General features: G+C 41.4%; 1 protein-coding gene across 5 annotated transcripts in view; it reads right to left on the reverse strand.

Moving 5' to 3' along the window:
• The window catches only part of SH3RF2 (SH3 domain containing ring finger 2), a 141,571-nt gene that overhangs the window by 73,711 nt on the left and 43,602 nt on the right, over window positions 1–24,258 (reverse strand). For 4 of the 5 annotated variants that reach the window (XM_057732049.1, XM_057732064.1, XM_057732058.1 and 1 more), the window contains exons 2-3: window positions 9,858–10,127; window positions 5,563–5,658 (exon numbers count right to left, since the gene is read on the reverse strand). In XM_057732049.1, coding sequence (XP_057588032.1) covers window positions 5,563–5,658; window positions 9,858–10,127 — 366 coding nt within the window. The remainder of the gene's footprint in view (window positions 1–5,562; window positions 5,659–9,857; window positions 10,128–24,258) is intronic. The other variant, XM_057732072.1, reaches the window with a different exon arrangement.

Here is a 24,258-nt window from a genome sequence, read left to right on the forward strand (position 1 = left end):
GGTAAAAGGAAATTTGCTCATGTAAGAACTGTTTTTTCATTGAAGAACTTTTTAATGAAAATGTGTGGATGATTAAGATGATTAATATAGTTGAGATAAATTTTTTTTTGTTTATAACCTTTTTTGAATCAATATTTTATGTTTTCCATGTACAAGTATGTCACTTCCTTGTTAGGCTGATGCCTAAGTACACGTATATAAAGAGCATTTAAAATAATTATCATGGTAATCTTATATTTGGTGATAAGAAGTTAAGTCTCAAGACTCAATCTACTCTTAAACTGCAAGTACATGCAAAGCAAAACTTCCAACTTAAGAGACAGAAAATTTTAAAGAAGATGTAGGTCTTGCCTCCAGAAGCTTGTAATGTCGTGAAAAGAAATCACCAAGTAGCGGGGAGGGGCATTATTCTGTCCACTCTAAAGGTAAGAGAGCTGAGGCCCAGAAGGGTGACTTGTAAATGGCAGAGCCAGCATGTAAGCAACCAAACAAGAAAAGATCGGGCAGTAACAAATGCTCTGCTGTGTCAGAGAGTGACTGGGGGAGGCGGCTACTTTAGATTGGGGGTGAGGGTGGGGGGGTGCTCTCAAGGAAGATCTGCTGAGACGCTGACATTCAAGCTGAGACACAGATGCCAAGAAGGAACCAGCCACGCCAGGAGAGGGATTGCAAACTCGTAGAAAGACCCCAAAGAGGGAGAAAGCTCAGCTTGTTTGAGAAAAAGATGTGAAAGAACCAGAAAGAAGGATGGACCAGAGCAAGTGAGGAGCAGGTGGTAAAGAGGAGACCACGGCGACAGGCAGGAGCTGGATCACACAAGGCTGGGAGGCTTCAAGTTTATTCTAAGTGTAATAGGAGGCCTTTGGCAGGATTTAGGTGGCAGGCTGACATGATCTCATGTATGCCTTTAAAAGCTCATGCCACGGTTTGGCAGTTTCTTACTTAGAATCTGACCCAGCAATCCCACTCACTAAGTAGTTACTCAAGAGAAATGAACACTTAGGCTCACTCAGAAATTGGTATGCAAGTGTTTATAGCTGCTTTCGCGATAGCTGCCAAACAACCGAAAAACAACCGCAATGTCTTTTAATTGGTAAATGTGTAACAAACTGGCATATCTGCACTGTGATGCAACAATAAAAAAGCACGAGCTACTGATATACCCAATAGCATGGATGAACCTCAGAGGCATTATGCTAAGTGAAGGCAGCCAGACTCCAAAGGCTGCATTCTATATGGCTCCACTTCTATGACAGTCTGGAAAAGGAAGACTGCAGGAGCAGAAAACAGATCAGTGGCTGCCGGGGGCTGAGAGTCAGGGAAGGAGCGGACTGCAAAGGGGCAGCCTGCCCTCATATTTTGGGGGAGGTGTTGGAACTGTTTTATATCTTGATGATGGTGTGGTTATACTGTATGCATTTATCAGAATACAGAGACATCAAAAAAGCAATTTTTATTGTATGTAAATAAAAACAAACAGATAAAAAGCTTATTCTGGCCGCTGTTCACAAGTGCCAGACCAGAAGGAGGGAGATCAATTGGGAAATTACTGAAATTATTTAGGGCAGTTCTGATGGAAGCCTGGACCATGTCGCATGTTCCCACAGAGCACCCATCTCACCACTGTTTATCCAGTAAGAGGATAATACGTGCTCTCTGAGTTGAATGAGTAAAGTTCCTTCTGGTCATTCACAGCCATAATGACATAAATTTTTTTCTGCCTCCATCTAACTGTCTGTCCCCAGGTGAGCAATACCTCGAGTATTTCCGTCAGCAACACAGACAGAGCCCCATGGGACTTCCCTGTCCTCTGCCAGTGTGATTAATAGCTCAGTCGGGGAAGGACCGCAGAGCTCTTCAATTTGCACCCACTCATTCGAAACACTATCCTAGAGGTTCATCGAGCTGAGCGAGGTTCATATAACCCAGTCAGCCCCCGCTGGAGAAGTCCTGACAAGAACAGGCACAAGCTCAGCGTTTGTTTTACCACCTTTTATCCAGGTGCAATTCAATAAGTCAAATGATACCTTAACAAGAAAAGTCCTGTTTGTGTCAAAAAAGCCCCACCTCGCTCCCAGAAGAAAGCTCTCCTTCCTTCCAATTGCTTTGCATGGCGCTGGTAGTTCAAAACTTATTTAAAGGGTGCTCAGCAAGTGCTAGTCTTAATGAAATGACTGGAGTCAAACTTTAAGTACTGCTTTAAAAAGCTCAATTTAGATTTCAAGTAATTTTGGAAAACCAGGTTCCCAGATTAGAGCAACCACTTGATTCTCTTTTCCCCTCCTAGCAATTAGGAGGGCAAATGAAGCAATGGCTAGTTTCACGATGATCACGAAGGCTCTTGTAATCACTGATTTTAGAGGTGGAGTGGTGGGGAGACTATCCAAATGAATAATCATTAAATGTAGAAGTTTTGGAAAAAAAGGGTATCAGAAATGGGTAATAAAATCAGTGACGCCCTTTCCCCCCACACCTACGAAGAAGCTTCTTGAAATAACACAGGGGACCACGCAAGCTCTAATCTGCAAAACTTTAAGCACCTCCTATACATCCAACCAGAGATTAGTTGTATCTGATTGTTGTCCTTGGAGATTTAACCATCATCTCCCAAACATCGTAATTGTTCCTCTTCAGCATATGTTGCTTGATCCAGCAAATGGCTCTACCTCTGACCTAGACACACAGATCTGAAAGTGGGGTGTGATCCTTGACCACTTCCTCACCCCCATCCCCCACTCCTGTGGATCCACCTCCTCGAAGGTCCTGGAATCTGTCCACTGGTTTCCAGTCTACTAGTCAAAGCAACAATCATTTTCTAACTGAGCGAGGCAGTAGCCTCCTAACTGATCTTTCTGCTTTTTTGAATCCTTCCTCGTCAAATTATTCTTCCCACTGCATCCAGAGCAATCTTTAAGAAACCCAAATCTGATGGAGTCACTACCTCATTTTAAATCTTTCAATGGTGTCTACTGACTTCTGGGTCAAGTCCAAACTTCTTATGATATGGCAGAGATGATGCTCAGCAAATATTCCACGTGGTCTCCTATACTCCTCAGCTGATTTCAAGACACGTGGACTACATAACTGGTTCAGGCCAATGGCTATGAGTGGGAGTGACAAATGTCACAGAGCTCAGGCCTTTGCTGATACGCAACTCACTCTTCTTTACTCTTCCCCTGCCATGAAACCTAGGAAGTCCATATGTTCCAGACGGTGCAGCTATAAGATGGCCCAGCCTCATCAGTCTGGGTTCCTCAGTGACTGTGTGAGCACAGCCTCTCATCATTCTGTGCTGAAAATGTAATATGGATGAGAAATAACTTTTTCTTTGCGAAGCCACTGAAATATGGGGGCTATTTATTACTATAGCATAACCTAGCTCATCCTGACTAATGCAGGAAGGTTTACAAAGTCCCCTGTGGTCTGTGTCCCATTTGCTTCCCTGGCTTCATTGTTGTTGTTGTTGTTGTTTTGTTTGTTGGTTGGTTTTTTGGTTTTTTTTGTCTGTCTCTTATTCTCTAAGTTCCAGCTCTAGTATTCTTTGGTCCTTTGGAGATACCACAGTCCCTCATCCTGCAGGACTTTTGCATGTTACCTCCATTCTCTAAAACACTCTTCCCAGCATGCTTACCTAAATAACTCCTAGTCATTTGTCAGATCTTGGCTTACAAGGCATTTGCCAATGCCCTACCCAGGTAAGCTGCACATCATACTCTCCTCCCCACAACAGTTCCCTCTCCTTCACCCTTTGCATCACTCATCACACTTATAATTACTTATTCATGTCTGACCTTACAATTCCTGAAAGTAGGAACCCACAGTTGTCTTGTTTCATTAGAACCTGACATGGCAGGCACTCAATGAGAAAATTACTTGAATGATTGAATATATATTTAAGACAGGGTCACATTGAAAGGTTTGTTCTCTGAATTTTTTCCCTGATCAGTCAGACCACTGCCCAAATATTTTTTTCATTCATTCACTTGTGAAGCTAATTTTTTTTATGAAGTACCTGCTCTGTGTTGGGCCAGCCTGTGAAGTACAAGCCACACACCCATCAGGTGTTCAGAGAAGAAAGAGACAACTGCGTATTCAACTAGTTGCTGGAATTTTATGGAAAAAGCAGATTTCTAGCTGAGCTTCATAAAATGAGTGAAGTTGAGCAAGTAGAGAGAATTGAGTGGGTGTACCTGGAAGGGGCTTTAGCAAGAGAAAAAGCACAAGTGTTTAGTGGAGAGAGTAGGAAGACCAGCCTCTCTGGACCCTTCCTCTTCCCCTCCCTTCCATCTTTCATCCCTTCCATACCGATTGAGCAGAGGGCATAGAGGGAACCTCGACAGCTGGGCAGTGTCCTGGGCATACTATCCATTTCAGAACCTGCTTTGGCTCTTTTAATGCTTTATACTTGGTAAGCACCCAATAAATACAGTTAAACAATGAAACCTCTCTTTTAAATTTGTAATGACCTGCTTCAAGCTGGGGTGAGGCTGATGGCTAGAGAGGTTAAGGGCTATAGGTTATATTATTATACTGGAGAAATAGGTAGATAGCTTAGCATGCCTGTCTTTCTTTTCTTTCTTTCTTTCTTTCTTTCTTTCTTTCTTTCTTTCTTTCTTTCTTTCTCTCTCTCTCTCTTTCTCTTTCTTTTTAAAAGTAGATTAAAAAAAAACAGAAGTAATATGTGCTCATTTCTGAAGATTTACAAAATACAAGTCAGCAGAAGAAAATGAAAAACATCTAGAATCTCACCATCTGGAGATCACCACTGTTAATATCTTGGTACATATTTTTCTAGTCCTTTATCCATTTATATACACACACATGTATTTGTAAAGCTAGTTTCGTGCAGTTAATTTTTTTCAATTGTGATAAAAAAACACGTAACAAAATTTACCATAATAGCCATCTTTAAATATACAGTTCAGTAGTGTTAACTATATTCACATTGTTGAGAAATAAAACTCCAGAACTTCATCTTCCAAATCTGAAACTCTATACCCATTAAACTTTATTTTACTTAATGATAAATCACAAACATCTTTCCATAATACCAAATATTCTATGATATTGAGTACCCTCCTTTACCATTACTTTTAATGGGTATATATTTTTCTGTCACCATAATTTAAAAAAACTAAATCCTTACTGTTGAGTTTTAGATTATTTCCGGTTTTTCACTACTATGCACAATGCTACGGTGAACATTTTTGCACATTTTGTACATATATCTTTGCACAGTTGTTTTAATATTTCCTTATCATGAACTCTCAGGTGTGGAATGAACGTCTCAAAGGAGATGTACATTTTCAACATCCTTGATAGGAATTTGAGTCTGGAGATGAGAGATGGCACCAATTTGTACTCCCATCAGCAGAATGAAAAGGCCTATTTTCCCACACTCTTGCCAGAAATGGTTATCATCGTCTAGAATCTTTTCTTTCAAGACTTTAGTTAGTTCTGAAATAAGCCTCATAACAAATAGGCATTGCTCTCAGGCATCACTGTAGCACATGCATAATTCTGAGTAAGCTCTAATCAGATGTAGACGTGATAGTCACGTACCTCTACAAACAAGATTGGGAAGATGCCGACTTTATCTCCTAACTTGCCTTCTGCCCAGTTCTCATCCACCCTGCTGATCACAGTGATGATATCATCCTGAAAGGGAGAAAGTCCCCTGGTCAGCATTTACTCTCAGTTTTCAGGTGCTGAAAGCCTTCAATGGAGATCAGCTTGGCGTCTCAGATGGTGTAAGGAGCAAGGAATGCTCTTACTCTTTCACGATTTATTCACAAAATCTTCCACTAAAATAATCTTTCTCCAGAAAGGGCAGTATTTGGGTCACCAAGACCAAAAGAGGAGTAGAAATAATTTGGAGCATCAACGAATTCCAATAGGAAAACTTGGAAATGTCTCTAATTTTCCATCACCAGCAGAATCTGGGCCTTTCATTTAAATTAATCTGATAGAGAAACCAAGATGAAAGATATAGGTAGATAGACTTTTGGCTTAGGAAAAGGAAGAATGAATTGCATTCTGACTTTGAAATCTTTTCAGAACCTATTCAATTTTTAATGTAGCAAACATAAAGTCGCTTTTTATTCAGATGTTTCTTACTACCAAAGGGTGTATGGAAATCTGTAGAAACATTTGGAAACACAGATAAGCAAAACAAAGAAAGAATTCTATCACAATATAGATACAACCACTGTTAACATCTTGGTTGACACATTTTTTTCCCCCAGATTCTTTTCTATGAGGATAAAATACATGTACATAGAGACACACTGATTTTTTTTTAAAAGCTCTTTATTGGAATATAATTGCTTTACACTGTTGTGCCAGTTTTTGAGGTACACCAAAGTGTATTTATACAAATATCCCCATATCCCTTCCTCCCGCGACTCCCTCCCACCCTCTCTATCCTGGCCCTCTAAGTCATCATCCATCATGAAGTTTATCTCCCTGTGTTACGCAGGAACTTCTCACTAGCTATCTATTTTACATTTGGAGGTGTATATATGTCAATGCTACTCTCTCACTTTGTCCCAGCTTCCCCTTTGGCCTCCCCCCCCACCCCCCGCCATGTCCTCAGGTCTGTTCTCTACATCTACAACTTTATTCTTGCCCTGTCACTGGGTTCATCAGTACCATTTTGTTTTTTAGATTCCGTATATATGAGTTAGCATACGGTATTTGTTTTTCTCTTTCTGGCTTACTTCACTCTGTATGACAGACTCTAGGTCTATCCACCTCATTACAAATAACTCAATCTCATTCTTTTTAATGGCTGAGTAATATTCCATTGTATATATGTGCCACATCTTCTTTATCCATTCATCTGTTGATGGGCATTGAGGTTGCTTCCACGTCCTGGCTATTGTAAATAGTGCTGCAAGGAACATTACAGTACATGTTTCTTTTTGGATTATGGTTTTCTCTGGGTATATGCCCAGTAGTAGGATTGCTGGGTCATATGGTAGTTCCATTTTCAGTTTTTTAAGGAACCTCCAAACTGTTTTCCATAGTGGCTGTATCAACTTACATTCCCACCAACAGTGCAGGAGAGTTCCCTTTTCTCTGCACCCTCTCCAACATTTGTTGTTTCTAGATTTTTGGATGATGGCCATTCTGACTGGTGTGAGGTGATACCTCATTGTGGCTTTGACTTGCATTTCTCTAATGATTAGTGATGTTGAGCATCTTTTCATGTGTCTGTTGGCCATCTGTATGTCTTCTTCGGAGAAATGTCTATTTAGGTCTTCCGTCCATTTGTGGATTGGGTTATTTGCTTTTTTGGTATTAAGCTGCATGAGCTGCTTGTATATTTTGGAGGTTAATCCTTTGTCCATTGTTTCGTTGGCAACTATTTTTTCCCATTCTGAGGGTTGCCTTCTAGTCTTGCTTATGGTTTCTTTCACTGTGCAAAAGCTTTTAAGTTTCATTAGGTCCCATTTGTTTATTCTTGATTTTATTTCCATGATTCTAGGAGGTGGGTCAAAAAGGATCTTGCTTTGATGTATGTCATAGAGTGTTCTGCCTACGTTTTCCTCTAAGGGTTTTAGAGGATACACACTAATTTTTAAAACTTTTCAAAAAACATACACAGGCATACAACAAAGTACATACATTTTTAGATGTAAAGCTTGATGAATTTTTTAAATTGAATATACCCACAAAGCCCCGGCCCAAAGGAAGAGACATAAAATGCTTCCAGCACCTAGATGGCTCTTTAGTACTCTTTCCTATCACCTAGCAAGAGGTAACTGCTACTCTGACTCCTAGCAAATACATCCATTTGGCTTATTTTGTATTTCATACAAATGAAGTCACAGAGGATACACTGATTTTTCACTTACTATCACATCAGGAACACCTTTCTACATCCATACCTGTTCATTAGTCTACACTTGAATATTCACCCACTGGTCTCTCTGATCTCCTGATCTATGCCCCTTAGTAATACTGATGAATCCAAATCTAAATCCATTACTGCATTATACCTTTTCTTAGATTTCTCTGTCCTTATCACAAGCTGCAATTACACATTTATAGGTTATGATTTCTTTAATTCCTGTCCATCCCATCAGACTATAAACTGCATGTGTGCAGGCCCTATGTCTGTTTTCTTCATTTTTGTCCCTAGGACCTTATACAGCGGCTCCCCTTTAGCAGGCAACCAATCAATCTTTTTTTTTTTTTTAATTTTTTATTGAGGTATAGTTGATATACAATATTATATATGTTTCAGGTGTATGACATAGTGAGTCACAGTTTTTAAGCAATATTTCTTGAATGCATGCATGTGTGAATAAATTGGAAAATTTACTGATATAGAAAATACTAGGAAAAAGTAGCTTCTGGAGAGAAGATCTTGAGTTTTTTTGGACATGCTGAGTTTAGGAAGACCATGAGATTTCCTAGTGTAGCCTCGGCCTTCAATAGCCTTCCAGAAGGGATCAAATCTTCTTCTGGGTCCTTTGTTCTAATTTCTCATTTAGGTGTCTGTTCCTTCCTTAGACTGCTGGCTCCGTGAAGACAGGGACAATGATTCATCACTTTATTCCCAGTGGACATCTTGGCACACAGATCGATTCAGTGAATGAACAAGCAAGTGGGGTAAGTGTCCCAGTTTGCAAAATTCCCAGAAAGGGGCAAAAAGGCGGATACTGCTCCCTGTCCATGTCTTCCTCCAGCTGTGTCCCTAGAGCTCAATGTCTAATGCCTGGCACAAAGCAAATCCTCAATAAATGCTTGTGGAATTGAACCACCCTCCTCCAGCTACAGTCAAAGTATAAAATTTACAGGTGAGCTACAGAATGACATTCTTTAGGGGATTTATCCCAAGGTGCTAAGACAATAAGAAAGATCAATATTTCAAAATACAGTGGACAGTGGGCTTATCTAGTTTGAGGGAATCTGAAGTAAATCTCATTTCCAGTAGTGATGGAATAAAAATGTTTTACAAAAGACCTTTCCTGAGCTACTGTAGCAGTGCCACTTGTACTTGTATTTGATCTACTTATCATAAGTAACAAAGAATGAAAATCACCCCAGCTTTGATTTCTATGAGCGAATTCAAATGTTTAGGGAATAATAAATACTGAATATGACAACTTAAAGTACAGTCAACCCTCTGTATCCAGTGCCCCTCGGATACCGAGGGATGGTTGTAGTCTAGAGTTTAGCAGACTTGTCCTTACTTGCAAATGCTGAAGAATCATCCAATAAAAAAGAGAGGGAAGAAACCTTAGGGTAACTAGTGTGTTTGGAAAATATATCCTGTAAGAGGTTATTTATGTGTAAAGATATAATTATGTTATTGTGTTGTCTGGAGTATTTTGAATGCAATGTTTACAAACAAAATAGAGTAAATGAGTAGTACTAGGTGATCAGAATTTGGTCAGCAAGAATACCTCTGCAGATACACAATGAAGAGGTAAGATCTGTAATTCTACGCCACATTCTGTTAAACTGTGTCTGTAATTTTCTGTCCAAGTATCTATTTCTCCCATTATTCTGCTCGAGGGTAGGTGCTGTGACTTGTTCATGCTATCTCCCCAGTGTCTGCAAAGAATAGGTGCTCAACAGTGATTGCAGAATGAATGAGTGAGTGTGCGGATACTTATTTTTGTAATTGCAATAGAAAAAAAGGTCTGAGGATTTTCATCAAACTCCTATTAGATTTCTCTGGTGACTTTACTTCCATATTGTTTGAATTATACATACACATTACATATATATGCACACATTTATACATTTATACATAAAATATAATTTAAAAATCAGCAAATACTAAACAAACTCGAAGTTCTGCCACTCTTTCTGTGGTTACTGGTAGCTGCCCAGAATCTTACCTTGAGGAAGGTCAGGCAGTCCTGGTTCTCACTCTTGTCCTTGTCACGTAGGTCGAAGTTGTAGAGAGCTCGGCAAAGTGGGGGTGGCTGGGGCAGCTGCTTGATGACCTCTACGGAACTGGCTGGGAAGATCCCACTGACTCCATTGATTTCCCCTTGGTACCAGTTCTCATCCAACTGTCTCCGGAGGAGGATGACATCTCCCTTATTAAACCTCAGGTCACCAGGATTCTGCCCTCGGTAGTTGTATAAGGCCTTTGCTCGAGGCACCTGCAGTGGCACAGATGAATAGAATATGTATGGCTTAGAGGCCAGAGGGACAGAAGGGGTCATATTAATAACTAATTACGCAGCACTTCCTATGTGCTAAGTGCTGTACTTGGATCATCTTGTTTAACCTTTGAGATAGACACTATTATCCCCCTTTCTAAGAAGAGGTGACTGAGGCACAGAGTGGTTTAGGAACTTGCTTAAGGTGACACAGCTGGGAAATGGCAGATATGGCATTTGAACTCAGACAATCTGATTTTAGAGACCCTGTTCTTAATCACTATGCAGGGAACAGGATTTTGGACTTGACTTCACAACTTTGCAAACTTGAGTGAGACTGTGACTCTTTCTGGGATCTGAATACTGATTTTGTATTCTGGCTCCACCTCTTTGTTCTTGTGTGACTGTGGCCAAGTCATTTCATTTTTCTTAAACTACATTCATTTATAAAATGTGGTAATAATAGAATATCTACCTCATTAGAGTCGTGGTGAAGACTAAAGAGTATTGGTAATGCATTCTGTATATTGTTTGGTACATAGTATGTGCTCAATAATTGACACCTCTTAGAATTATCATCTGTAATGTAGGGCTAATGATATCAGTTCTACCTGCTCCACTGTGTTGACAGGAAGAAAACTGAGGTGAAAACCCCCTGAAAATAGAAAGTGCTCTGTGAGAGTGAAACATCATAATTTGTCTTCAGCCTTGTCTGGAGACTGAAAACCTCATGTGTGTTTGGATCTTTAGGAAGCATAGCCAAGACAAATTAACAGACAGAACTCAATCATCACTTTAAAAAAAAATCAGCTAAAGAATCATCATTTGTCAAATCAGTTGTCAGTCTAAATAATTATTTCAGTCAAATGCATTTTTTTTCCTAATTGAAACTGGTTTCTCACAGAGAAATGGCCTCACTCTGGTCTTGCTTGAAGTCATTTTGACAAATGGAAAGTTTTATTAATGTGGGTTTTATAGAAAGCCCTTCAGTGTCACCTGTGATTGTATTGTACTCTGCGCTTTCTTCAGGTATTGGGTAGACTAGTCCCCTCTTCTGGGGACAGTCTTGCTATTTATGAGGGGGTGTTAGGAGGCATTAATTCAATTCTTCAAGGACCTTCTGAGTCTGCAATGTTCATTTGAAAAAGAATTTCAAGCAGCTTAGGGATCAAGAGAAGACCTGAACAACATCACGTTGCTGATGGGACAGCAGAGCGGGCTTTCCTGTTGGTCTCTGGGGAGTTGGAAAACCACAGGAACACAGCTCATCCTTGGGAAACTGGTGGGCAAGTGAGCAAAGATGTATATACTAGGAGGTTTAACACACTGTTGTGGATAAATGGAATCAGTTGAATAAATTATGAAACACCCATACAATGGAAAACCTTACAGTCATTAAAATTGATGACATTGATCTATAATGAATTACATCAAGAGTTACTCATAATATATCGTTAAGTATAATAGAAGATTAAAAACACGTATGTAGACTAGACTTTCCTTATAAATATACATATATATATATATATTTTTTTTTTTTACTTGGGTAAAATGCTAGATGGCTATATATTAGCATTTTAAGAATGGTTATTTCTAAATGATTATATTTTTGAATATTAAAAATAAAGTTTCCCTAAGTGTTTTGCAGTGTTTTCTAACTTCTCTACAATGAGATAATTGTATTGTCTATTACAATTGCATAGTAAAAAGAAAATGAATGAAGCTGGGGGATGAGAAATGAAAGGTATAAGAGGAACTTAGGAAGAAAATAAGCCAAGCTGAGTAGGATCAACAAACCATGCAACTACCTTTTGGAGAAACTGCTCCCTTACCTGAGAAGTAAGCAGGTAGAAGCGCAATGAGAACAGAGGATTTCTGGGGAATGATCTGACTCTGTTAGACTCCCAGGGTTAGACATATCAGGAAATAATAGTTGTCCACCCCTATGCCTTCTCCCAATTTTACACTGTGATATAAATCACATTTTTCTGGGTTCATGAGCACCTGGCACACATTGGTCACATTTTCCAGGTTCCCTGACAGCTACATCTGGCCAATGGGATATAAGCAACTTTTAGGAAGCGTCCTTACTGAGCAAGACTGACTTTCTTTTTCTTTCCTCCATTTTGCTATGTGGAATGCAGACATGATTGCTGGAGCTCTAGCTGCCATCTTGAACAACAAGGATGAGGATCACACTTAAAAAGGGGAGGAAGTAGTCTGGGTTGCAGAGCTGCCAGGAAAGTTCTGGACTACTTTATTTTCAGACTTGTCTGAAAGCTAAATAAACTTCCATCTTGCCTAATACATTGTTATTTCCGATTCATAAAAGGAAAAGAAAGGAAAGAAAGGAAGAATGAAAAAATAAGGAGAAAAAGAATTGAGGCTCCTTTGACTTTGCATGATAATGATAATATCAATAGCTAATATTTATTGAATGCTTCCTCCTATGTACCAGATATGGAGTGCTAAGCACTCCACACTATATTTTATGTAATTCTCACAACAACCTGTTAGAAAACTGGGGATCAGAGAGATTAAAAATTTGCCCAAGTTCACGAAGTTAGAAAGTGGAAGATTTTAGGATTTGAGCTCAAGTATGTCTATTCTCAAGCCCAAGCTCTTAACCACTCAACCAGTGTTTCTCAAAATGAAGTCTGTGGATTACATATATCAGAATCTCATGAAATATAAAAAATGCAGACTCCTGGACCCCATCCCTGACCTATTTGACCAGAATCTCTTAGAGGGCAGTTCAACTAGCTGCATTTTTATCAAGCTCTTCCATCCATCCAAGTTTTACACCCCTGGTCTGAGTTATATCTTATTCTAAAATGGGAGCAACGGAGATTTGATGTACGTTTTGTAAATGGCTAAGCTGCTTTTTTCCTTTCTTTTCTGTAAGATGTTCCCATACAAGTGGCTTACATATTTTAATGACTATTGAGCAAGTGTATTAAACTAAACCTGCACAAAATGCTTAAATCTGTTTGAAGAGGCATAAACTTTGAAACCCAGAGATAGTACTAATTGCCTAATCATCTTCATCTTTTCTCTGTCTTCCCTCAGTAGAGATAAATTATTGTGGGAGCAAATTGTAAATTCTGTTTTTAACATGAAGATTCTTTTCATCACCTTTTTTCTTCATTCTTCCCTTTCACTCTCAGTTCTGCATTAACACTTATAGAAAACATTGGCTTCCATGCTCTAAAGGGGGCGGGTTGGGGAAGGAGAAAGAGAGAATCTGAAGTGGGGAAGGAAATCAACATTTATTGTGGTTCTGGCAAGCCACAGAAATTTGCCTTATATTATTGCACTACTGCACTTTCAATGCACAATACTATCTCATTCATACAATCTCAAAGCCCTGTGAAGTAGGTTTACCTTAATTTTATCGACGAAGACACAGAATTTCTGAGATGTTCAATGTTCAGGCAGAGTCACACAGCCCATGTATGGCTGCCCCAGACTGACTTCCGTTTATTTGACCTCAAAGCCCTGATTTCTCTTTCATCCCGCTGAAGTCATCTAATATGTTTTTCCATCATAAAACTCATTTGGGGTGCTGTTTTATAATCAAAATCTGAATACAGTGTGAATGCAGTTTGCTTGCTGCTGGCTGCATTAACATGAATTACTGAACTCCAGAGCCCTCGCATAAAAGTTAAGTACTTGAAGAGACTCAGCTGGTTGAGTCTATTCAGTCCTCAATGGTTCTCTCAAGGGAAAATGACTCCAAGTTCCACACCCGCCATCACCCGTTGTGTAATAGCTTTTACCACCTCAATTGTTTTCTGTCTTGACAGGTGCAATCGGGAGGGAGAATAGGGATAAAGTGGGTGTGGAGGTCTCACAGCCGGGTCATTACCAAATGTTTTTCCTGGTGTTTTTCAGAAAGCCAGATAATCCAATGGAAGGCTGTGTGTGTGCCTAAAAAGTTTTCCTTTTCTGAGATTCAAAAGGCTTAATACTTCTACGCATCTGTAATTTGTCTATTGATGTGTCACCTCAGTACGGTCTGCAAGTCACAAGGGCCATGCCTTTGATGGACGATAAAGCATAGAACACTGAAATAAGGAAACAGGGGCATGCAGAGACATTAGTGGTAAAATTATGTTGTAGGAGTTATGTCTGTTAGTAATAAAACAGCAGGTATCCCTTTTCTGAGGGTCCACCCGTTTGTTCTGCATCTTCTCATGGGCATGTCATTCACTCTGGTCACACCACATACCCATGAGTATGTGGCCCAGGATGGCCAGTAATATAACTAAGCAAGGCCCTGTGGGGGTCTTTCTGGGGACAGAACCACCCCATCCCCTGCCATGTCCCCTGCCTCTTGTTTGTAGAAAAGCTTTAACCTTCCAAGGCTTCCCTGAGTTCCAGAGAACAAATTTAATAAAGGATGAGAAAATGTAGAAACCAAAACAGCCAAGTAAGACAATAGTTTAGCCATAATACAAAGTCAAGGACCTTTAGTTCCTCCTCAGTGAGTCCAGATAATATTCTGAGCCATGTCCTTGAGTTGTTTTACAGATACTAAAACCCCCACAAGGTAAAAAAAGTTAACTGCATGCTGACCACATACACATAGACCCCAGACCAGTGAAAACCCAAAGGCTGATGATGTTAACTCCTGGAATACCACCCAGTTACCTCTCTGCCAACCAATGAGAAAAACATCCATGAGCTGATCAGGCACCCTGCAACTCTCTCCCTCACCTTGCCTTTAAAAACCCTTCCCTGAAACCCTTCGGAGAGTTTGGATCTTTTGAGCATTAGCCACCCATTCTCCTTGCTTGGCGCCTGGCAATAAATGCTGCACTTTCCTTTACCACAACCTGATGGCAGTAGATTGGCTTTACTGTGCCTGTGAGCAGATCCAAGTTTGGCTTGGTAACAGAGTGCCCAAATCCTCCTGGCACACTACTTGGTACAGGGCAGGCCTGTGCCCCAAATAGGGTCAGTTAGAATCTTCTTTGATGTTTGATATATAGACACCCAAGAAGAGAGTGTTTCTTTTGGATCATGAGCCTGGAGGTGGTAAGCCTTGGACTATCAGTGGTGATATTTCCCAGCCAGCAGACACACCTTCCTAAGTGAAGCTGCAGAAGGCAGCAGAACGAGAGATATCATGAGGTAAACAGGTAAATAAAGGATAGAGCCTTGACAAAAAAATTTGAATGCCTATATCCAGCTGTGCCTGAAGGATACACAGTTAAATGAGATGATATTCCCAACGTACTGTTTATTACTGAAAGTGCTTGGAGTTATTTCCTGACCGCTGGAAATGAAAAAATTCCTGATTAATACACATTAAAAACCCAGAGACAGCAAAACTGCATAACAGTGAAATATCCAAATAGCAGAATTCAGAAATAGCAGGAGGTCTAGCTGCCAATGAGCTCTGAGCGTATTTTCAATTGGAAATAAAAAAGGAGGCATGTGGATTGATAATAGGGTGAGAGAAAAGAAGCCCGAGTGGAGCAGAATCATCACAGTGATGCAAACAAGGGAAAAAGCCAAACTGGGGTGAGCCTTCAACCTGCTCCTGTGTAACGAGCTGTTCACCATGCATGAACGGCACTCCCCACTTGTTCAGAAAGAGGTTGGCCTGGTTCTCTGCTCTTGGCATCAGGTGGGGCCAAAACCAACATGCTGAGCTAACTGCTTACCTCCCTGAGCTGGTCATGAGATGGCCCATCACAGGAGAATGGAGCCAAGAGAAAACAACCTGGCCTTTGGTTCAGGTTATCATTCACCAGGCTATGAATTCTCTGCTGGCGAGTTTAGGATTTGTGTCTGAAATTCCTCTGAAACTCTACCTCTGCACCCTGGACACAAGCAGATGTTTAATAAATGCTCGGTGAATGAATGAATTTGTGAATTAATCATGAAACATCCAGGAACTGCCATCCCTGGAGAAAAAGGAAAAGAATTAAAAGAATTGAAAGATTAATAAATGACAGATTATAATTACTGGAAAGATCTACTGGCATGAGCTAGAAAATTAAAAAGGAAAGTTTGGGTCCTATTTTCCAAATTGCCCTGGATTTTAGCAATTTAGTGCTACATATACTCAAAAAGCGTTCCATACTCAAATAAGCTCAGAGATCACTGAATTGAACAAAGTCACACAGGTTCCTTTGCTGATAGGCTTCTCAGAAGCTCTTCTCCACTAATGTGACTTTGCATTTGCATCTGGACCACTTTGCTGGATTGGCAGAACAGGCCTGGGGAATGCTGTGTAAAGTAAATGTAACTTCCCCAGTGATGTCACTCTACTCGTGAGGCAAAGGGTCAGCTGACTGTCCTAGGTCCTAGCTTCCTAGTTGCTGCTTAGCCAACTGAGCCATCCTGCCTCCCTCCCTCATGGTGACAATCCTTTTGGATCAGATGTTGGGGGTAAGGGAACATGTTTTAGAAAGTGCTGGCTAGCCCTTGTGCTCATGTTTCTCTAGTGAGGAGGGAGATCACCTCAGTGCTCACTCAACACCATCAGATCTATCTGGCCTTAACAAATCCCAGACCACCTGCTGCTTGGGGACGTGAGATCACCAGAAGGTCTGAATCTGGACGTTCAAAGGCTTGAGATCACCAGAAGGTTGGAATCTGGACATTCAAATTTGAGACCAGGATTATGAGACATGCTATGTGAGTTTCTTTCCTTCATAGAGCATTTTACTTGTTCAGGGGTGGCACTAGGGTACAATAGAACACAGATGTTAGAGTCAGGTAAGGTGTTGGTTTGCATTCTGGCTTTTGTAACTTTGGCCAAATCACTTAAGTCTTCCTGATTCTTAGTTTGGATCGTCCACAAACTGGGGCTAATACTAATACTTCTTTATGCAGGAAACTCAGCAAATCTGTGTTATCCAAAGCCTGCAGATTCCAATGGAAGTTTTAGCCCTTGACCTGGGACATAACATTTAAGCCCCTGGAATATCCTGCCTGACCAGAGAGACTGTTTACTGGAGCCTTGGGACACAGCAGAGAGTCTAAGCTAACAATGTGATTTATAGCGGGGAAGGGTTGGGTCATGCAGGAGAACTTTGACCTCTGGAGGGGCTGGAGACGAAGGCCAGCCACATGGGAAGTCAGTCACACCTACCTGACGACCCGCAGTGAAAACCCTAGATGTCAAGTCCTGGGTGAGCTTCCCTGGTTGGCAATACTTCACGTGTGTTGTCATGCAGTGTTGCTGGGAGAAATAAGTGCTGTCTGTGCCACTCATCGGAAGAGGACAACTTCAGGTCTCTCCTGGATTCTACCCCGGGTGCTTTTTTTTCCATTTCTGATTTTAATCTGTATCCTATCACTGTAATAAACCATAACTGTGCTTATAACAGCTTTGCTGAGTTCTGTGAGCCCTTCTAGTGAATCACTGAATCTTGGGGGGTCTTGGGGGCCTCTGAACACACTTTCTCATGGGTTTGTTTGAGGACTAATGAAATAACTCACATAGAATACTTAGTAAAATTCTTGGCAGATAACAAGTATTAAGTAAGGATGCTTAGAGATTTTGCCCAAAGGAGGAGAGGGGAGTAACGAGCTTGTTGTTACACCATCTGGACTGACTTTTCCAGAACTACTTCTTATTCACTCTTTTTGCAATAAGTATTTTTGAGGGCCAACCATGCCAGGTATTGTCTATTTGGTGAAACAAAGATCAAACTATAAATACACAAGAATATACATAATCACAAGTTGGAGTAAGTGTTATAGAGCAGAAGAATAGGGAGGTGAGAGACACTGAGGGATGAAAGGAGAACCAGGGTAAGGAGGATTCTTATTATCAGCCTTATATCTACATCTAAAAGTCTGTTCTGCCATGTATCTCTCTCTCTCCTCTTTCTCTCCCTCTGGTCTTTTGTCTCAGCCTCTCCTCTTTTAGTCCTAGGTAGAGAGCTGGGAGAGCACAGCTCTTCATTTTCCTTCTCTCTCTCCTGTCACTGTGAGTCACTGGGCATGGCATTCCTTCCTTCCTCTCTTAATCAAATATCAATCAGGCACTGGGAATATGCCAGCCTTCCTTCCCCTGGTCCTTCCTGCTTCCTTCCTGAGTTATCAGGGGTCCTATAGCAGGAAAAGGGGGAAGGATGCAGGAATTTACACTAGTGGGCACAGAAAGAACCACTCACAACCAGTAGCCCCTTTTCAGGGTCGCCATTAGCACACTTTCGTTTTTCCTTCCAAACATTCCTCCGAGATTGCACTGGGGTGACTTCATTCCCCCACCATAGGAGGTAATCCCAGACACATTCATGGCCATATCCCTGGCCCCTGACATAAGCTGTTTTTTTTTTTTCATTTTTTAAAATTTTTATTGTATTTTAAATATTTATTTATTTATTTATTTATTTATTTGGCTGTGTCAGGTCTTCATTGTGCCATGTGGGATCTAGATTCCTGACCAGAGATGGAACCCAGGCCCCCTGCATTGGGAGTGTGGAGTCGTAGCCACTGGACCACCAGGGAAGTCCCCTACAGATACATTTTAAGAGAATATTTAATTTCATTAGTTATGAAAAATACAAATTAAAATAACCTTTGTTCACATTAGCAAAGAGTTATTCAGTGTTAGTGATGGTGGTTAGGACATGGCAAAGGTCAAAGTCACACTTCACACACGTTTAGTAGAAATATATAGATATTCTAGAAAGGAATTTCAAAATGTATAGCAAGAACACTAAACATTTTTATACCCTTTGACCAATAATATGCCTCTGGAAATTTCTGGCAACTTAGTCAAAGAATTTGTATGAAAAGTTCATTCTGGCATTATTTATTCCAACAAAATATTATATACCATCAACTATCCAACAATACAATATTAATTTTAATATACATACATTTACATATACATATGCAAAAAAAAAAGAAAACATATCCTAATTTGACATTGTTTTCTCTGGCTGTAGAATAATAGTTTTTGTTTTAAATGGGTACTTTTTTGTTTCTCACACGTTGTACAGGAGACTGCATTATTTTTACAATTAAAAAAACCCCCACCGACTTAAAAAATCAACTTGATTGAGGTATAATTCCCATAGCATAAAATGTAGATAATTTAAGTGTGGAATTCAGTGAGTTTTGGCAACTGGCACCCTAATATAACACCCATTACAACCGAGAGAGAGAATATTTGCAGTCAAACCTCTCCACCTCCACCCCCAGCAACCACTGGTCAACGTTATGTCACCATAAGTCGTTTTAGCCTTTTTGAAAATTTCATGTAATTTAATCGTACAGTATGTAGCCTTTTATATTTATCTTCTTTCCCTCAACATAATGTTTTGGAGATTTAAATAAGCTGGTTTTTAATACACAGCTTGGGATTGCATTTGAGATGAGCTGGGTGCCAGGTCCCAGACGTGTTGAATGGCAGAGCTGGAGGTGTCTGGGAACCTGAAGGACAAAGGGAGGAGCTGTCTCACTCATCCTGGGAGGTAATTCTGCCCCCTTCCATTCTCTCCATTCCCAGAGATGGCTTTTCCTGTAGGTGTGGCACTTGGTGGATGAGTCTCTCTCCTTATGGTTTCAGAAACTGAGCAAAATCCATCACACAGAAGGAAGAAAGGTGAGTCAAATGAGCCTCCCACCAATACCACCACTCTCCTGACTTGGAAGGAAAAAAAAAGCTCTGGTCACATGTACACTGGCTTTCTTCCCCAAGTTGTTTCTGTCTTTCACTTCCATGTGGAGGTTTCTGGAGCTGAAAGAAGACTGACTTCAGACAAACATGACCTAGGAAAACAGCAGAACATTTCTGATAATGGGGCCATCTATCTGGGGACCAGAGGTGGCCCCTAGATGTGACACACACCTTACAGACTTGGGTCATTAGTGAGGCACTGAATCTCTCTGGGCCTCAGTTTCTTCAACTGCAAAGTGAAGAAGGTGAATTTTACCATTCCTTCCAATGCTAATGATAATGGGATATTAAGCGGACGATCAAAGCTCCAGGAGTATCTTTAGAATATACCAGAAATAAGGATGATGGATGAGATGAAACCAAATTGGCAAAGTGTTGATAACTGTTGAAATTTGAGTCATGGGTAGAGGCAGTTTAGCCCACTATTATCTCTGCTCTTGTGTACGTGGTCTCCTTAGAATGGCTGCAGGACAGGCCGTGGTGAGCACTGAAGGCATGTGAGTGCCCCAGACTTGCGGGGAAAGTGACTGTGAAGAGCTGAAGTGGCTGGGCTCGTCCTCTGCCGCCCCAAAATTTCAAATGCTTTACTGCTTAATTAGCCTCCTCCTCTCAGACTTGGGCGTTTGTGTATGTGTGCCTATTTACACGTATTTGCACCTTAATTTGGTGATACCCAAAGAAAAAGTCTACACGACCTTTGTTGAAAACAGCCAGCCCTGGGAAGTTAGAAATCTTCCCTCTCAGTTCAGCTGTCCTTGAGACGGGATTGTCAGCACCAGGACCTCCTGCAAATCTGCAGTGTGTCTGCCTCTTTGAAATCAAAATTCAGAGCATGCCTCTCCTTTACACCAAATGGAACAGACGTGACTTTAGAGGAGAAGTACCCTGCCTACCTCTAGAGCTCGACCCCATGTTAGGAGTGAGTGAACTCTCTGGACATCAGAGAGATACTAAAGACCCATATGTCATCTGTCACACTGTGCACAGGATCGTTCCAGCGGAAAGCATGAATGGAAGGAAACCCTCTTAAAGTCCCTGAAAAATGGAAACTGTTTCCGAGGATTAAGTCATAGAAGTATTCCAGCAGCTATTTGCAATCATATTGCATACTGAATAAAGTCAGTAGTCCTCCCAGGAATATGAGATACTACAGAATATGTGGACAGTTCTTTTTTTTTTTTTCCATAACGTTTTATCCAGATAGGTGCCAATATCTTTGGCATTGCCTCTATGTCTTCTGCAGCTTGGTCTTTAGAAAGCCTTTGGGGTTTCTTCCCCTAAGGTCGAGTGGGCCTCTTTTCTTGTGAGCCACTGCACCCTACACTTCCCCCAGCACAGCACTTGTTACCTTGTATTGTAATTACTGGTTTATTTGTCTGATTGTCCACCACATCTGAACTCTGCAGCAGCACAGTCTATCATCTGTGCATCTTTATACCACTCACACCTGGCAAAGAAATGCCATCCACTCATTCATTCAACACAGATGTACCGAATGCCTGCAGTACATCAAACAGACGCAGTCTCTGCCTTTATGGGACTTACATTCTAGCAACACCTAGTAAGAACTCAGTACGTATTCGCTGAATGAATGAATGAATGTTAAACCACACCATGCCGCTTAAACCCAACTCCAACTTTGATATTTTGCCATCTCTGCTCCTGACATAAAATTCCAACAGGCCTAAATAGTTATTTTTCCAGGATTGGGGAGCATCCAGCCATGCTCACCACAGATAAAAATAGTATTTTTCTAGGTCATCCTTTAAAAAGGCCCCATTACTTAAAACGTGCTTTGAGCTATGTCCCTATCCCCATTTCCCCAGTGGATACTTGCCTTGGAGGCTTTTTCTTGCCCACGAGTCCTTTCATCAATTGTCTAATCTCCACTGCAGGAAGGCGTGATGAGTGACAGAAAATGCCAGCTGGCCACACCAGGAAAGGGAGCAGAAGGGAGCAAGGAGATATCCTTTTCTGCCTGTTCAGGACATTGAAATCCACCTTCTAGCTGGCTGCATGAGCCAAAGAAAGTAGCTCCCAGAAGCTGTTGCTCTGAGAGGCTCCAATCTCATCTTTGGGACCAGGGGGTCACTGGCACGCCTCAGGCATGTCTGGGAACGGGCTGGCATGAAGGAGTGGGCCTGCGGGTCTCTTCCCTGAGGGCTGGCGTTGGGGGGGCCTGTTTCAGACGGCAGGAAACGTGATAGACTCACTCTGTGAAAAATCTTCTTTGCTGTGGATGGACCTTCCTTGAAAATTGCTGCCCCAGGCTTCCTCCTCTTCCCACTCCTTGCATCCTCGCTGGGTGGTGTGCCGGTAAACCAGCTCTCCAACAGAGAGAACAAAAAGTCTCTGATGTGTAGTGTTTGCCAGTTTCCACGGGGTAAAGACTCCTACCTGGGCTACCAACCTGGCATCGCTGAATATGGAGTTGGGAAGAGAGGAGACGGGCGTCATTGCCTTTCGTGGGCCCGCAGGGGCCGGGGCCGACAGTGTGACACAGATCCCTGAGTCACACTCGATCAAGGGGTGAAAGACTGTACAGAGCAGTGCAGCTGTCCTTCTATAACTGGGACTTTAGGCTACGGTTTGTAAAATACTTCTGCATCTGTTGGGTCACTAGGCTCCAAGCACAACACTGCATAGTAAGAATTATTATGCCTGTTTGGTGGAGGAAGAAATCGAGGCACAGGAAGCTAGGACTTGCCTCAGCGCCCAGAGTGGGATTTGCTCAGTCCCTATCTCTCCACTCTTAACCCTAGTCACTCTCCTCCCACACTGCCCACTGCAGCCGAACCGCACATCTTTCTGTGCTACCAAGGCCTCATGCACGCTTACTTCTTACATTCTCCCAGAATGTTCTTTCAGCATTGCACCCTCTTCCTCTCCTGCCCAACGGCTGCATGTTTTTTAGGTCTCAGCTTAAACAGTCTGTCCCTGAATGTCCATGTTAGGGGCAGGGATCTCTTTCGGGTACTTTCATGACACTCCCTAGTTCCATCCCCATCACGGCATTTGTCAAATGGCTTGTTCACGGATCTGCCTCCTCCGTCAGACTGTAAGCTTGGTGAGGGCAGAATCTTTGAACGAGCTCACCGTTGATCCTAGTGCCAAACACAGTGTCTGGCCCAATAAGTATTTTTAGAATGAATGAATCCCTGAACGATGGTCTCCTAACCCCAAAATTCATAGAATGCTTTGTTTTCTATACTGTCTCCTATCAGGACCCTAAAGAATCCATTTCCTCATAAACTGGTTGAGTTTTTCTCAGGAGCCTGGGGAGGTTTCTGCTAGAATGCACAGCCAGTCGGTGGCAGCTGCTCCCCTCCCCTGCCTTGCCAGTGGCCCCTGTGGGCTTTGCCACGTGTCACAGAAAGAAGCCGAGAAACCGGTTTGGTGTGCTCTGAAATGTGCTCATTACACTCATGCCAAGACAAAGACACTGGCAGGAAGAGGGCTCCAGCCAGAAGCACCTGCACCTCTGGGAAAGGAGGAATGTTTAGGAATATTCTGGAACCAGCATGTCCTATAATTGCAAGACTAAACCTTCTGGATTAGCATTGATTTCCTCAATTTCCCTCTGAGGAGGCAGGAAAGGGTCAGGGTGGCTTGCACGCTGAGAGCTGCTGACCTTTTAGCATCACAGAACCTCACACATACCTGCGGGGCTCAGCACAAACACCTAATCATCGTCTGTAAACACAGGTGGCTGCCACCTAAAACAGGCAGGGGTAGTCTGGCGCATGTGACTTCCCTTATGTTACCTGAGCCTGCCTAGTAACACAAACTTTAGGCTGTTCATCGTTGCTCTTGAGTGCAGATGAGGAAAAAAATAATTTGACAATTACAGAGGATCTGATGATGCCTCTAGAAACATTCTGTCCAAAGCGCTGTCTGTGATGATGGAAATGTGCTATTCTGTACTGTCTCATACAGCAGCCACCAGCCATACGTGGTTACTGAGCACTTGCCATATGGCTAATGTGATGGAGGAACTGGATTTTAGATTTTATTTATTTTTAATTCATTTAAATGTAAATAGCCACATGTGGCTAGTGGCTACTACACTGTACAGCACAGCTCTAGATCTAACAGTTACAAGAAATACAGAGGCCCAAGGGACTTATTAAATCACACACCCAATAAATAAATAAATAAATAAATAAATAACTGATAACTGACACAACAGGGATGTAATAACAAAAATTCGGAAAGTGGGAAACTATGAGACAAACAACCCAATTCCTCTAATGAGCATATTGCAAGGTATAAAAGAAGAAAAAGTGTGTACGTGTGTGTATGTGAAATAGAAAGATTAAAAGACACATAAGAAGCATATCAACCAAGTGTAATGTGTGGACCTCAGTGGATCCTGATTCAAATAAACCAATTATTAAAAACTTCTGAGAGAACTGGGGGGAATTTGAACACTGTCTGGATATTTGATAATATCAAGGAATTTTTTTAGATGCGATAATG

The sequence above is a fragment of the Hippopotamus amphibius genome, chromosome 1 (assembly GCF_030028045.1).
Source record: "Hippopotamus amphibius kiboko isolate mHipAmp2 chromosome 1, mHipAmp2.hap2, whole genome shotgun sequence".
Taxonomy (NCBI): domain Eukaryota; kingdom Metazoa; phylum Chordata; class Mammalia; order Artiodactyla; family Hippopotamidae; genus Hippopotamus; species Hippopotamus amphibius.